The sequence below is a fragment of the Astyanax mexicanus genome, chromosome 8, assembly GCF_023375975.1.
Source record: "Astyanax mexicanus isolate ESR-SI-001 chromosome 8, AstMex3_surface, whole genome shotgun sequence".
Taxonomy (NCBI): domain Eukaryota; kingdom Metazoa; phylum Chordata; class Actinopteri; order Characiformes; family Acestrorhamphidae; genus Astyanax; species Astyanax mexicanus.
The window spans coordinates 4,887,501-4,904,552 of NC_064415.1; the positions used below are offsets into that span (position 1 = coordinate 4,887,501).

A 17,052-nucleotide genomic window follows, 5' to 3' on the forward strand; every position below is an offset into this window, starting at 1 on the left:
TCATCCATTTTTTTTCACTGTTAGAAATGATGGTCATATATGTGGCTATAAACTGTAATTTTGTAGTTTTACAATTCATTATTATTTTTTAACTTCCCATTGCTGTGCTTTAACTGCTGTTTACATTGTTATTCCACACACAAGCATCCGTGCAATATATATATATATATATATATATTATTTTTTTTTTATTCAGACAATTGTGTTTTTATCCCAGCATCTCATTTTTTACTCAGTAATCAGGAGTTTTCCAATGTAGCGAAGTAAATTACTTGTGTCAAAATGTACTTGAGTAAAAGTAAAATTACCTATTTTAAAAACTACTTTAAAAATTACAAATTACTCATAAAATCTACTCAATTACAGTAACTTGAGTAAATGTAATTCATTACTTTCCACCTCTGGTCACAGACATACAGCTTTGGAAAAAAATAAGTGAGCACTTAAAATGATGAGTTTCTTTGATTTTACCAAATTGAAAACCTCTGGAATATAATCAAGAGGAAGATGGATGATCACAAACCATCAAACCACCAAACTGAACTGCTTGAATTTTTGCACCAGGAGTAAAGCAGCATAAAGTTATCCAAAAGCAGTGTGTAAGACTGGTGGAGGAGGAGAACATGATGACAAGATGCATGAAAAAAACTGTGATTAAAAACCACCAGGATTATTCCACCAAATATTGATTTCTGAACTCTTAAAACTTTATGAATATGAACTTTTTCTTTGCATTATTTGAGGTCTGAAAGCTCTGCATCATTTCTCATTTTCTGTAAATAAATGCTCTAAATGAGAATATTTTTATTTGGAATTTGGGAGAAATGTTGTCTGTAGTTTATAGAATAAAACAACAATGTTCATTTTACTCAAACATAAACCTATAAATAGCAAAATCTGAGAAACTGATTCAGAAACTAAAGTGATCTCTTATTTTTTTTTTTTCCAGAGCTGTAAATATTTTTCTTCTATTCAGGATTTTTTTCCTCATTTCATGACTATTTGGTACTTTTAAAGTAAAGTATCTGTAATTATCTGACATTATCTGTAATGATAGGCTGTTTGACACTTTCTATTCACTTGAAAAGGCATAATTATTTCAGTTAATTACATGATTAATACAAAAATCAAAGTGGATTATTGTTGTTAGGGTAATTAGACAAGCTTCAGCCACATTAAACATTAAAATCAGCTACAAGAAAACAAGAAGGAAAAATATAAAGAAGGTGGTTATAATGTTATAATGGTTGACCAGGGTGATGTACTGTATATACAGAGCTGCTTTTAATCTGTGTTTAAGTAAAATATTTTGCAATGTATATAATATACAGCTTTGGAAAAAATGAAGAGAGCACTTCAGTTTCTGAATCAGTTTCTCTGATTTTGCTATTTATAGGTTTATGTTTGAGTAAAATGAACATTGTTCTTTTATTCTATAAACTACAGACAACATTTCTCCCAAATTACAAATAAAAATATTGTCATTTAGAGCATTTATTTACAGAAAATGAGAAATGGCTGAAATAATAAAAATAAAAAGATGCAGAGCTTTCAGAACTCAAATCATATTCATAAAGTTTTAAGAGTTCAGAAATCAGTATAATATCTGGTGGAATAATCCTGGTTTTTAATCACAGTTTTTTTCATGCATCTTGGCATCATGTTCTCCTCCACCAGTCTTACACACTGCTTTTGGATAACTTTATGCTGCTTTACTCCTGGTGCCAAAATTTAAGCAGTTCAGTTTGGTGGTTTGATGTGATGCTTGTGATCATCCATCTTCCTCTTGATTATATTCCAGAGGTTTTCACTTTGGTAAAATCAAAGAAATTGGTTGTTACATGTGTAATAACTGTGTAATAATGGTGTAATAAGCTGTTAATAAACAGAGTTGTGGATTTGTTTGGGTTGTGTTGCAGACGATCACTCCAGATTCACCTTGAAGAGTGAAAATAACCACGGCAGCTCTGATTACATCAACGCCAGCCTCATCGTAAGCACAACTCCTCACTTCTGTCTCTCTCTCTCTCTCTACTGGTGTGTAATTGTGAATATTATGGGATTGATGGTGTTATTCTGGAGGTGGTGCTAAAGCTGCAGGAAGGTCAAGGTTAAAGTAAAAACACAAAGTGCCAGAAGGAGGAAAATCTTATTTTAAACGTTGGGTTTTGTGTTATTTCCGGTTGTGTTTGTGGGGAACGGAGAGGCGCTGAGAGCCGAGCCTGTGGGTATTTCAGGCCGAGCGCTATCTGCTCAACACAAAGCTATGAATTTGAAATGTATAGCTCTCTGAAGCCTGACATTCAGCGCTTTAAAAACCAATACTTATCTACTGAGTGGGCACACACACACACACACACTCTCTCTCTGAGAGCGAGAGTACTCCTCTGACCTTACTGCTGCAGTTCACAGAGTTTAGAGAAACTTTATTGTGCTTCATATCTTTTAATAGATAACCTCAAAGTGTGTATCATAACCTATATAATAAAAAAGATCCATACTGGAGTTTTACTGCACTGCTGGGATCGCTGGCCCATTTCTGACTTAGTATATAAATCATACAATATCATTTCAGAGTGATTTTAAGGTATTTCTTCAAATAAAATTCTATACAATTCAAAGGTAAATAATATTTTTTAATACATTCCGAACAAACAAATTTACTAAAACATTGTGCAGAAAATGTACATTCATCTACAGCCAGTGCTCAAACCAAGCAACAACAAAAAAATCTATGGTTTTAGGAGTATTGTATTTTGAGTTACTGTGAAGTGAAGGTGGTGGCAAAATTGCCCATATTATACTGGGAGTTGATTGGATAGTCAGCATACATTTTTAAATGCAATGTTTTTTGGGTTGTTATCTGTAAAACCAACCAACCAACCAGTCATCCAAGCAACCACCTGCCCAACTGCCAAACTATTCATCCAACCAACCACCCAGTTACACTGTAAGAAATAATTAATTCAGAAATTCGTTTTAAAATTGGCTTTGTGTGAAAATCAGCAGCTTAAGCAGCAACTTAAATTAATCATTTAAATTAAGCAAAGCAACACATAATTTTAGTTTACTTAAAGAAAACTATTTCACACAACAATGTGAACCTTGGAAAAATCGATCTATTCCATCTATTAAAGCAAAACCAACCAACCCACCCAATTAAACAACCAACCTACTGCCCAATTTTCCAACTATCCATCCAACCAACCATCCGTCCAATTAACCAAATGCCCAACCAACCACCCACTCCACCAAACAGCCAACCCAATCCCAACCCAACCCAATCAGCTGCCCAACCTCCAAAGTACTCATCCAACCAACCAACCATTCAGTCAACCAAATGTCCAATCACCTGCTTAACCAGCTACCCAACCAACTGCCAAATCAAATAACCAAACGATCGCCCAGTGACGTAGACAACCAATCCACCCAACTAAGCTAACATCCAATCACCCACTCAACCAAGCATCCAGTCATCCAAACAACCAATTGCTTGACCTCCCTACTATTAATCCAACCAACCACCCACCGAATTAACCAACTGTCCAACCAACCATTTACTCAACCAAACACTCTCGCCCACCCATCCAGTCAACCAAACTAACCAACCAAAAAATAATAACCTAGACAACCAACCCACCCAACTAACCAAATATCCACTCAATCATCCAACCAACCAACTCCAAACTATTAATCCAACCAACCATCCACCCAAATAACCAAACGTCCAACCAACCACTTAACTAAATAACCAAACCACAAACCATCCAACCATTCATCTAAACAGTAGAGTACAGGTTTTTGTGGTTTAGCAAAACAATTGAAACAGAGAAACCATGTAGACACACATTGAGATTTTTGGTTTCTGAATGAAGGATTTGAGCGTTTTAAAGTTGTATTTTATCCAGATCTGTGCGAGAGCTGAACACAGCAGCTAATTGAGGGCTGTTTACTTTCGCTCAGCCGCTGACGGTCCGGAGAAAGCGGGGAGGCGAGAGAGTTTTTGAAAGTCACTCTTTCGTCTGTTCTCTTCGTCTCCTGCGACCCGACAAAAGGAGAAGTGAAGAAAGTGTGTGGGTCTCTCCTCCCGCGCTCTGTAATTACGGCCCAGCGGGCACCTGCCAGCCAGCGCCACCAAAACTGTGACAATTACACCTGTCATACGTTAGCTTTTTCCTCGTTAGCGCAGAGAGAGTGGAAATGACTCACTGCTGATCTTCTCTTTCTTCTCTTTCCTCAAGCTCAGAGCTTTGTAGAACTTCGTAGAACAGGCCTGCTGGGGGGGTTAGGACAGTCTGACCTCCTAACACACACACAGACACACACACACCACACACACCACACACACAGCTCATTAACACATCCAGCACTGTAAGAACGTCTGATCTGCAAGCCTGTTTATGTGGGCAGTAAAATAACACTACACTGAGAAGAACTAGCGCTGCTCAATGATGTGATTCTTTCTTCTGAAATCAAGAGTATTAAAAAGAGTTTATCCTGCTTTTGTTGGAGTAACTGTCTCTACTGTCCAGAGAAGAATTTCTACTAGTTTTTTAAAAAAGCATTGCTGTGAGGATTTGATTGCATTCATTGAGAAGACTGTCGATTAGTAAGGTCAGGATCTTGGATGATCACCACCCCACCTCATCCCTCATCAAGTTTTAGATGGAGCTGGATATGGATGGGCAGGTGGGTTGAAAGTGTTGCTTAAAAACCACCCAACTGTCTTAATAACAACCCAACAAACACCAAACAAACAACCACTCAACTAAACAATCACCAAACCAAAATGCCTACCAAACGAACTAACCACTAAACATTCAACCAATAAACCAAACAACCACCTAACCAAACAGTCCAAATTCCCAACCACAACCAACTGTCTACCTAAGTAACTAGGCACATAACCATCCAACCAACCCACCAAACCCAACAAATGCCCAACTACCAATAAACCAACCAATACAACAACCACTGACCCACAACCACGCAACTAAACAAAACCCAAACCAAACAACATCCACCCAACCAACAAACCAACCACCAAACAACCACAGAACCACCCAAACAAACAATAATCCAACTACCCAACCAACGAACCAACCAACCTGCAAACCAATCAATGAACCAGTCAACTCACCAATTAACCACCTTAGCAACCACGCACCAACTAATCACCCAACCAGCAAACCAATTAATCAATCAGTCATCCCACCAAATAACCACCTTACCAACCACGCAACCAACTAACCAAGCAGCCAGCAAACCAATCAATCAACCAGTCAACTGGCCAAATAACCATCTAACCAACCACACAACCTACTGATCAACCAACCAGCAAACCAATCAACCAGTCAACCCGCCAATTACCCAATTTACCAACCATGCAACCAAATACCTAACCAACCAGCAAACGAATCAATCAACCGGTCAACCAGTCAATTAACCACCTAACCAACCAACCAACCAATCACCCAACCAACCAACCAACCAGGAAACCACACAACCACCCATTTAAACAACAATCCAGCTACCCAACCAACCACTCAACCAACTAACCAACCAACCAGCAAACCAATCAATCAACCCACCAATAACCACCTTACCAACCATGCAACCAACTAACCAACCAACCAATTAACCACCTTACCAAGCACGCAACCAACTATCTAAGCAACCACCAAACAACCACCCAACTAAACAACAATCCAGCTACCCAACCAACCTGTCAACCAATAAACTAATCAACCAATCAACTAATCAGTCATGAAACTCAACCCATCCAATGTTTATACCCCTGTAAACCCCTGTATTAATCATGATGCCAGTAGGTTGATGTTAATCTTCTCCAGAGAGTTATATTTTATTTTGCCGGTACTACAGGAAGTAGACCAGCTGTGTGTGCATGTGCACATCTGTGTCAGCAGTTGGTGCAACTTAAAGCTAAAGCAGCTGAATGCTCTAATTCATTAGTATGGGTGTCCACAAATATTTTACATACAAATATATCTCTTTCTGTGAGTGTGTGTGTGTGTGAGTGTGTGTGTGTGTGTCATGTATGCTCTCTTGTGCTCTTTCTCTGTATCTCTCACACACACACACACACACTCCTTCTTCCTGAGTGACACAAAGCCCTTTTTGAACAATGCCATGCGTCACCTCCCCTGACACACATGAACACACACACTCTGCAGTGACTGGCAGCCGGGCGCATTAGAGGGCCTTCATTAGCATAAGAGGAATCCCGTGCAGCAGCCCGTCGCCTAGCAACGGCCTGGCGGAGGGGTGTGTGTGTGTGTGTGTGTGAGTGTGTGAGTGTGAACCTGCAAGCGAGCGTCTCGTTACTGTCACAGTTCAGGAAGCTGCAAAAATCTACACACACACACACACACACACACACCAATATATTTTATTTTCTCATTATTATTGATTTGTATGATAGTGCTGTTTATATGTGAATAAATCCCATCAGTATCCGTCCTCAACCCTCAGAGCCTTTACTTTCTCTCAAAATCAAAAATATTAGTTATTATAAAATTAAATATATTGCAAAAAATTATTTAGCAGTTCATTCTAGAATAAGCTTCATGTAAAATCAACAGCACAGTAATGCACAGAGATGGCTTTTCTAACCAATGAACCAATTGAAATGCTCCAAAATTAGTTATTTTTTACATTCTGAGGATATACAAAGACACTGTAGGATCAGGCCTTGCACTACAGTATATTTTCCTTTCAGTGGAAAATCTTGTGGCTGGAGCTGGATATGGATGGGCAAGTGGGTTGTGGTTTAGTTTGACAACCACCCAACTGTTTCAACAACCAAACAACCAACAAACCAACCCAACAAACGCCCAACTATCAATAAACCAGCCAACCCAACAAACACCCAACCCCAACCACTCAACTAAACAACCACCAAACACTATGCTTACCCAATCAACTTACCAAAGCATCCAACCAGACAACATCCAACCATCTAACCAAGCAAATATCAAACCAACACCCCAACCAACCGCTCGTCAAACACCAAACAACCACACAACTACCCAACCAATCAAAAACTACCTTACCAACCACCCATCCACAACCACTTAACTAAACAATCACCAAACCAAATTATGCCTACCCAATCAACTTACCCAACAAGACAACATCCAACCAACTGACCAACCAAATGTCAAACCAACCAACAGCCCACCCAACAAACGCCAAAGAACCAACCACACAACTACCCAAACAAGCAAGAATCCAACTGCCCAACCAACCACAGCCACTCAACTAAACAATCACCACACCAAATGCCTACCCAGTCATTTTACCAAACCACCCAACCAGACAATATCCAACCAACACACCAAACAACCTCTCCAACCAAACAAGCAAGCAACAAATCAACCTGACAATCAACAATGTTTTTTTTTTTACAATACGTTTCAGTTTTTAGTTCATTTGTTTTCCTGTTGTTACACTGGATTTTGTAGAGTTTCCGGTTATTAACTGGACCTGAAGAGTTTAAATGGCAAAAATAAACTTTTTACTGGTAGTGTACATACATACATGCTTACAGCTACATACATACATATATGCACACATAAATATATACATTTACATACACCACCTCATTACAGGAGCCTCTAGAGCACCGGTGAATTCCCTTCACCAGGCTGTCAGTTGTTTTGTAATGTTACGGCTGATTGAAGTGTAAATTGACGGCGGTGTGTTTAGAGCTGTGGTGACGGAACTGAAACGTCTGTAATTTCCACAGTTTCACAGTTTCTCTCCGCGGGTTGAAGAGTCTGAAATAAGCGCGGGTAAATTACAGGCTGGTTCTGCAGCAGAAAGCTTTTGTGTTGGGGAGAAAGGCGGGATGGTGGAGGGTTAGTTGAGACGTAGTTTGGGGAATGAATGGAGAAATAAACGCCAGGATGAATTGGGCCGCTGTTTCAGACGCTGATAGTCTGGCAGTCAGCGGCGGGTTTGGTAACGCTGCGGAAGGAGTTCGTCTGGACTAAACGACTCATTTCTGCACAAATGCAGGAGAAGTGCTGCTGCTTTGTTTGTGTCGGGGCCGAGGAGCTCGGCGTTTCTTCCCTCCATTATCTGAAGACTCCTGCAGCGTCCCGAAGTGCTTCTGTTAGCGGCGTTATTTTAGAGTTAGCACTTCACCGATACACATCTCAGCCTAAAGTAATTAGATTTTAAGAGCGCGATCGTCCTTCTGAGTTCCAGATGATATATCCACTTTAATAACTCCCTTTATGCCGGCGAGGCGAGGGCAGTTGGAAGGCGGCTGCACATACGTCTGGTATTAGCTGTCTGCTGTATAATTGCTCTTGCCAGCGATTAAGGTTGCGCTAAGCAATTATATCCATTTGCAGCCGGGCTAATGGCGGTGCGTGTCGTTCACGCTAACAATGGGCCCCGGGTCGGACTTTCTGTCATTTCCCTCGTCATTCTGTTCAACACTTCACTGAAAGTAGCTTTTATGATTAGCCTTTTCAGTATGGTGACCATATGTCCCATTTTCTCTAGACTTGTCCTCTTATTGGGACGTAAAAACAGTCACCAACAACTAGTCCATTTAAATAATGTGAGAACTGTGTCTCAGACATTGGGAAATTCATCATCTACCATGCCCTGCTAAAGAAAATGCTAAAGAAAACAGCATAGCCAGCTCAGACCAGGTCAAGCTGGTTTTCTGCTTAGCAATTGATGGTTTAGATGGTTTAGAACCACAAGCATGACCAACCTGAACAAGATGACCTCCCAGCAACCCATCACCATGATGATTGGCGAACATGACCAACAAGACCTACCTAGTTGACCAGCTTAGCTCTAACTTAGAAGCTAACAACCAGTATAATTGACCATGCTGGTTGACTAGCATCTTATAGCCCAGAAAGACCAAGCTATTAACCCACAAAGACCAGTCTTTTTGACCAGCTTCGTCTACAAGCTTGATCAACAAGACCAAGCCTAACAACCAGTATGCTTGACCAGTGCTGGTTGACTAGCATGACCATAGCATCTTATAGCTCAGCAAGGCAACCTAGACCAAACCAATTGACCAACATCACCAACAAGATGTGTAATTTCTCATTTCTGGAGACTCTAAATCTAGAAGTTGGTTCTCCAGAGGTTAGATATTGAACACACCTTTGGGAACTTATAGAAATGCTTGTTTCGTAGCTCTAGTTTGCTAGTTAATGGCCATTTGGAGCCTACGTGAGGGACGTTGGGGGTGTGGCCTGCTGGTGTTGGGTGGCTGGGTGTTGTTCTCACACTGGCTGTGGATAATGGAGCTGAGTTTGATCCTCTAACAAGAAAGCGTACTGACCTCCATTGAGCCGGCTGCCGGCTATTGTGGTCAGTTAAAATGGCTGCGTTCCAGTCCAGTGACGGCGGCGCTCTCTCCAAGGCATTCCTGTTCATTAAACATGCCTCTCTCTCTCTCTCTCTCTCTCTCTCTCTCTCTCAGGTAGTGTGGTGTGTTATTCAGCGTCCCGCTCTAATCGCTCTCAGGGTTGGTGAAGGGTTTTGGGGGGGTGATGAATGAGGGTCCGGTGTGAGATTCTGCTTTAGACATGACAAAAAGAATAAAGCATGCTTTTCCATTCAGACTCAAAGTGAAATTCCACTAGATTCTGACTTTGCCATGGTGTTTCCATGCCTACAACACAAACGTAGCCGATTCTTCACAATCCGAACACACCAGTGGATCTACATGTGCTTTCTGAGATTTTTATGCAGTAAAATAGATACCCAGCATGCAGCATGTACCCTAACTTAATTCCTTTATTATTTGAAAAATAGCAGTGTTTCCACTAAATATGCTGTATATCAGGGGTCTGCAATTAATTTGGCCAGATATTTTCCAAATCATTACGTGGCGGGCCACAAAAAAGTTCTGTTTTGGAAAATGAAGTGTAATGGGATGGAGTGCTACTACAGACTAGTAGCTCTTCAGCCCAGAGGGTTGTTGAACCCAATTGCAGAACAGTTGAATTCAAAGCAGGAAAATTCCCCCAAAAAGGAACAATAACTAAAACACACCACTCCTCACGAGGGATTTAACCCGTGTTGTCAGGGTCGTGGTTCAATACACTACCGCTGCCCCGGCTAGTGAATTGGGACATGGCCGGGAAAAAACGCCCTTATAAGGAGATAGGGAGAGACTAAGGGAAGGAATTTAAACAAAAGCTCAACAGAGAAGCATTTTATTTATTTATTTTTCTTTATCCTTCAATATAATTCAGTCAACCTCACTGGCCAGATGTTTCATGCTTGCAGGCCACATCTGGCCAGCAGGCCTCCTATTTCCAAACCCTGCTGTATATACTATACAGGTGCTGGTCAACGAATTAGAATAATTTGAAATAGTGCAATCATGAAATTCTTTGAATGCATTTTTTGTGCAGAAAGCAAATCAGGTGTTCACCGCACCTGTCCTACTCGTTAGACTAATCACAGAACTCGTTACCTGTAAAAAACATTGCTCAGCTGAGCTTTCCAAAAGGCCCATTTAGGCCATTTAACTGTGACACTGTTGTTTTATTGAATTAGAATAATGGAGAAACCGTTTCATTGAATTAGAATAATTTTTATTATAATTACAATCATCACTTTCTCAGTATTTTGTTGCTGCCCCCTTGGCTTGTATGACTGCCTGAAGTCTCCGCGGCATCGATTTGACCAGCTTGTCGCAAGTTTCCGCACTCACAGCTTCCCAGGCAGTGGCGATGTTCTGCTTCAGTTGGTCCAGCGTAGTAGGCTTTCTGTCGCAAAATTTTCTGCTTGACGATGGCCCAAAGGTTTTCAATGACATTGAGGTCAGGCGAGTTGGCCGGCCATGCCAAAACTTCAAGCTGTTTTTTAGTGAACCAATCTTTGGTCGACTTTGCCGCATGAGCCGGTGCTAGATCCTGTTGAAATATGAAGTCTTCTTCGCCGAACTGTTCCTCAACAGTCGGAATCAGGAACGTTTCCAGAACATCTTGATATACGGCAGCATTGACAGTCTTCTTGAGGAAGCAGAGTTTCCCTACACCTCGAGCGGACATGCATCCCCAGACCATAACGCTCTGGGGAAACTTGACGGATCTTTTCACGCACTCGTGGTTGTAGGTTTCGCCACCACGACGCCAGACACGAGGACCTTGGTCACCGAAGGAGATGCAGAAGCGTGATTCGTCACTGAAGACCACTTTCTGCCAGTCTTCAGCAGTCCACTCGCCGTGTTCTTTGGCCCACTTCAGCCGTTTCTCCATTTGTTTCTTGTTCAGCATCGGTTTTACTGCTGGAACGCGAGATTTGAAGCCGAGTTCGCGCAGACGACGGTAAGTGGTTGATCTGGAGACGTCAGCGCCGGTCTGCTTGTTCCACAAGTCGGTGAGCTCGGAAGTGGACTTGAACCGGTTGCTGACTGCGATCTTTCTCAGCTGCTTGTTGTCGCGAGCAGAAGTTTTTCGGACGCCGGAACAGTTGGTGCGCTTGCTGCAGTTTTTCTTGAGAGCTATGCAGACGGAAGACTGGCTGATGCCGAGCTGCTCAGCAATTTTAGTTTGGGTCAAGCCTTGTCGGCGAAGGGCTTGAATTTGAGCCACTATTCCGGTTGAGAGGTCGCGCTGCTTACCCATGATTGATTTTACAACTTAGAAATTCTACTCAACCCTGACTTTATACTGCACAGGGAATACTCTTCACAGAAAACAAAAATTCGAGCATTTATTCTAATTCAATGAAACGGTTTCTCCATTATTCTAATTCAATAAAACAACAGTGTCACAGTTAAATGGCCTAAATGGGCCTTTTGGAAAGCTCAGCTGAGCAAATTTTTTTCCAGGTAACGAGTTCTGTGATTAGTCTAACGAGTAGGACAGGTGCGGTGAACACCTGATTTGCTTTCTGCACAAAAAATGCATTCAAAGAATTTCATGATTGCACTATTTCAAATTATTCTAATTCGTTGACCAGCACCTGTACTATGTATATATTGCTGCTACTGCTTCAGAATTCTATGAATCAAAGTAAAAAAATCAAACTTACCAAACTATGGTAAATGTAAAAACGTAAAAACCCAAACCAGTCTGCCTGTCTCAACAAATACAGGGAGAGAAAATAAGAGAAAAAGGTAGATTAACTAGCCAACTAGCTTCAAAACAATTGTTAAAACGGATGTACTGTATTTATCGCCCAATAAGAGGCACCTAAAATTCTTTCGTTTTATTGTCAGAGAAACATAATAATAGTAAAGCCACTTCACTGAAGTACAGTGTTATACAGGAGTTTCAGTAAAGCTCTTCAGTAGTATTAGCATTAGCCACTAACTGCGTTAAGCGCTAGCTCTTTCACCAGTCAGAGATGGGTAATATCCACCTGTAGTCTACTGCTAACCTCAGCTAGCACTTCTGGAGCAGCATTCTCATTACTAGCTAAATGTGCTAAGCGCTAGCTCTAATATTGCCCTGTCTTACCGAAGCACTCAGGAACAATCTGCAGGATCTGTGTGAGAATATTGGAGCTATTATGCTATTATATTATTATCACAGGATAAACATTAGGAACCTCTACAACTCTCTACATGCTGAGATTTGAGATGTTTAAGATGTTGCACATGCATTACACACTACTTCTGTATGTGTAGCTGAATATAATATATAATAATAACATGACCCAGAGTTGCCCGTATCAGTCTAATTTTTAAACAATTTCTTTTTCTATTTCATTATTTTTCAGGACAATTCATCGGAACAGTAAAACTACGCCTACTTAAAAAAAGAGATAATAACTAAGCTTAAATTCGCTTCATTTTGAGTTTGTTTGTTGGTGTGTTTATTCAGGGTTATGTTTGTGTTGAAATTGTTGGAGCGTTATTTATCCGTAGTCATTTAATAATGTGATTTAATGAGAATTTGCTCTTTTCTGCTGTTTGAAAACATAGAGTGATTTTTAAAAATCTAATTTATTTTTTTTGTCGCTAACAAGCAAACGCTTCATCCTATCTGTCATCATCCAGCTATCTGCGGCTTTCTCTGCTTTTTATTTTTGTTATTTTGCAACTACACGGTTGGATACGCTCACACACACACACACACACACACACACACACACACACACACACACACACACACACACACACGGGCGGCTCCATCCTCTAGATGCCGGGCTTCTCATCAATAAATGTGTTTGATTAGAGCGCCGCTGGGCTTTTATTTGCCATTCCAGCTTTAATCAGCCGTATTAAAGAATGAACACGCTCTGAAAAAAGACCAGACCACGCACAGGGACAGACAGACGGGAGGTGGGGGGTGGGGGGGCGAGTGCAATTGTATGTGTATGTGTGTGTGTGTGTGTGTGTGTGTGTGTGAAAGACAGAAAGAAAGCGAGAGAGAGAAAAAAAGAGATAGATGACAAGATAGAGGGAATGAAAGGATACGTGGGGGAGAGGAGAGAGACAGGAGGGAGGAGAAGCTGCTATTGATTGGGAGAGAGAGAGAGAGAGAAGAGAAAGAAAGATGAAAAAAAGAGTGAGGAAGAAATAATGCAACGTAAAAACAATACTATAACTGTAACGCTGCCGTTCTTTCTCTTACAACATTTTAAAGACACGGATGATATTTTGCAAAAAATAAAAAATAAATCTTCTGCAGCCAGACCAGTCCAGTACCCGTACCATCTTATTGAAAAATGCATGAACATCCATGAAAAAAAAACATGAAGTGCGGGAACAATGGCTTAGTGGGTTTCCTCCTCCCACAGTCTAAAATCATGGAGATCACATAAATTGGATACTCTAAATTGCCCAGAAAAAGTGACACTCTAAAATTGATCTGGTGTGTATGTGTAAGAGTGTGTAAGTGTGTGGTATGTACTGTATGTACGTTAGTGTGTGTGTATAAATGTGTGTATGATTGTGTGCCCTGATATGGATTGGCAAGTCCTGGGTAAATGCTGTAGTGCTGGATGCAGTCCTCCAGGTGGACGGTTGTTTCCGGTTGAGAGTACGCTGTATGCAATTGGCTGCTGCTTCTCACCGGTGTGTGGATGAGTGCTGAGTATGAATGGTTGTGTGTTAAACATGTAAATTGTAAAGTGTCCTTGGGTTTCTAGAAAGGCACTATATAAGTTAAATAACTTTGTGTCTGACAGATGCAGAGTGAAGTAAAGTGAGGGTGTAGACTTTGTATAAGTGGCAGTGGGGTGGGTTGGGCAGAACACTGTTCTTCTACTGGCTGTTCAGCAGTCTGGTCACCCGGGGGAAGAAGCTGTTTCAGAACCAGCTGGTTCTGGTCTTTAAGCTTCTTAGCCTCCTTTCACTCAGCAGCTGTTAAAACAGGGAGTGGCTTGGATGGGACGGGATGGGTCCTTCATTATAGTTCTAGATTTCATCAGGGATTTTCCTCAGGCCAATTTGTCTTTGTAGATCAAGCCTAGCTGTTAAACATGGTGGTGGCAGCATTTTTCTCCCTCAGTGATTAAAAACAGATGTTGTTTTTATTTTGTGTAAATAACATGTAAATAAATAACATCTCTCTCTCTCTCTCCTTTTCTCTTTCTCTCTCCATAGATGGATCATGACCCTCGTAACCCAGCCTACATCTCCGCTCAGGGTCCACTCCCCAACACGGTGGCTGATTTCTGGCAGGTAAATAGACTTTATATGTCTTAATTTCTAAATTTACAATTATTTCATATATTATAAGAATTATAAGGACTGAAAGACCCCCATAAGGAATAAGAGCAGAACACACATTAAATACCCGCTATACAACTTTAGAAATGGAACGCCACATTCGTCTACGCCCACTATAAGACCTTACTACAACTCCCATAATTCACCTGGCCCTACTATGAGTTCAGAATCACTCACAAGATTGCACCTCACAACTTATAGGCACAGTTGAAGACACTCTCAATCTATCCTCTGAAAAAACTCAAAATTGACAATATTTAAAAAAATACCTATACCTTTGTACTTTTAATCACTGGCCAATTTATTAGGAACACCTATACCCTTTAATACTTCCACTTACCTGCCAATTTATTAGGAACACCTATACCCTTTCATACTTCCTCTAACCTGCCAATTTATTAGGAACCCCTATACCCTTTTGTACTTCCACTTACCTGCCAATTTATTAGGAACATCTATACCCTTTTGTACTTCCACTTACCTGCCAATTTATTAGGAACCCCTATACCCTTTTGTACTTCCACTTACCTGCCAATTTATTAGGAACACATATACCCTTGTGTACTTCCACTTACCTGACAATTTATTAGGAACACCTATACCCTTGTGTACTTCCACTTACCTGACAATTTATTAGGAACACATATACCCTTGTGTACTTCCAATTACCTGACAATTTATTAGGAACACCTATACCCTTGTGTACTTCCACTTACCTGACAATTTATTAGGAACACCTATACCCTTGTGTACTTCCACTTACCTGACAATTTATTAGGAACACCTATACCCTTGTGTACTTCCAATTACCTGTCAATTTATTAGAAACCCCTTCCTCTAATCTACAACCATTTCTTCTGAGGAAAGTCCACATCTGCAGTAGCAGAACACCCACCAGGGTGGACCCCGGATGCTGTGATGAGTTTAAAGTGTATAATTACGTAAATGCTGGTTAGTTTTCCCATGTAGTACAACTCTATAAACACTTTCTCAGTGCCGGTAACTGCTGACCTCAGAGCAGCTCTGCGTGTGTAATTCTCTGCTGTACTAATGTCAGGTTGGTGTTGTGGATGAATTACGGAGTGTGGAGCTCTCAGCAGAGTGGAGAGAGGAAATTGCAGGCCGTACAGTGTAGTTACCAGCTGTTTATTCCCCAAGTGCTCTGCTGAAAGAATGGGGCCAGATACACACTGCCTAATGCTACAGAGAGAGAGAGAGAGAGAGAGAGAGAGAGAGAAAGCTACTCTGTGGATGTGAGTGTATTAGCCTAATTAGGGGCTCGGGCGCTCCCACAGGGGCTGGGATTGGGCCGGCTGAGCTGTAGATGTGTTGTAGTGGAGGATGGGCTATAAACACGTTTTTTGTAGAGCTGCCAAGCCATAGACCTTCATGTAGAGCTCAGAGACACAGAAGATGCTCCAAATGTGTTTGATCTCATTATCACACCACTGAAGATGAGCTGTTATCATATCAGACTGATCTCATCAATGGGTTCAGTTTAACTTCTCTATCTATACTTTAGTACTTCTTTCACTCACTGGCCACTTTATTAGAAACACCTCTCTATCTATACTTAAGTACTTCTTTCACTCACTGGCCACTTTATTAGAAACACCTCTCTATCTATACTTTAGTACTTCTTCCACTCACTGGCCACTTTATTAGAAACACCTCTCTATCTATACTTAAGTACTTCTTTCACTCACTGGCCACTTTATTAGAAACACCTCTCTATCTTTACTTTAGTACTTCTTTCACTCACTGGCCACTTTATTAGAAACACCTCTCTATCTTTACTTTAGTACTTCTTTCACTCATTGGCCACTTTATTAGAAACACCTCTCTATCTATACTTTAGTACTTCCTACAGTCACTGGCCACTTTATTAGAAACACCTCTCTATCTATACTTTAGTACTTCTTTCACTCACTGGCCACTTTATCAGAAACATCTCTCTATCTATACTTTAGTACTTCTTTCACTCACTGGCCACTTTATCAGAAACATCTCTCTATCTATACTTTAGTACTTCTTTCACTCACTGGCCACTTTATTAGAAACACCTCTCTATCCTATTATTCCCCTTTGACCTCCTTTTATCCCTATCCAAAGATGTTTTACCTTTAAACTTATTTTACATTGTACTTGACTATTGTAAGTCGCTTTGGACAAAAGCGTCTGCCAAATGTAATGTAATGTAATGTAATCTATACTTTAGTACTTCTTCCGCTCACTGGCCACTTTATTAGAAACACCCATTCCTTAATTTATTAATAATTAAACGAATTTATAATGTGATAGAGAGGTGTTTCTAATAAAGTGGCCAGTGAGTGAAAGAAGTACTAAAGTATAGATAG

At 40.7% G+C, this 17,052-nt stretch overlaps 1 protein-coding gene across 2 annotated transcripts in view; it reads left to right on the top strand.

The window, feature by feature from the left end:
- ptprn2 (protein tyrosine phosphatase receptor type N2) overlaps positions 1 to 17,052 on the top strand; it is a 365,871-nt gene that overhangs the window by 316,142 nt on the left and 32,677 nt on the right. For both annotated transcript variants that reach the window (XM_049481944.1, XM_049481945.1), the window contains exons 17-18: positions 1,920 to 1,993; positions 14,570 to 14,647. In XM_049481944.1, coding sequence (XP_049337901.1) covers positions 1,920 to 1,993; positions 14,570 to 14,647 — 152 coding nt within the window. The remainder of the gene's footprint in view (positions 1 to 1,919; positions 1,994 to 14,569; positions 14,648 to 17,052) is intronic.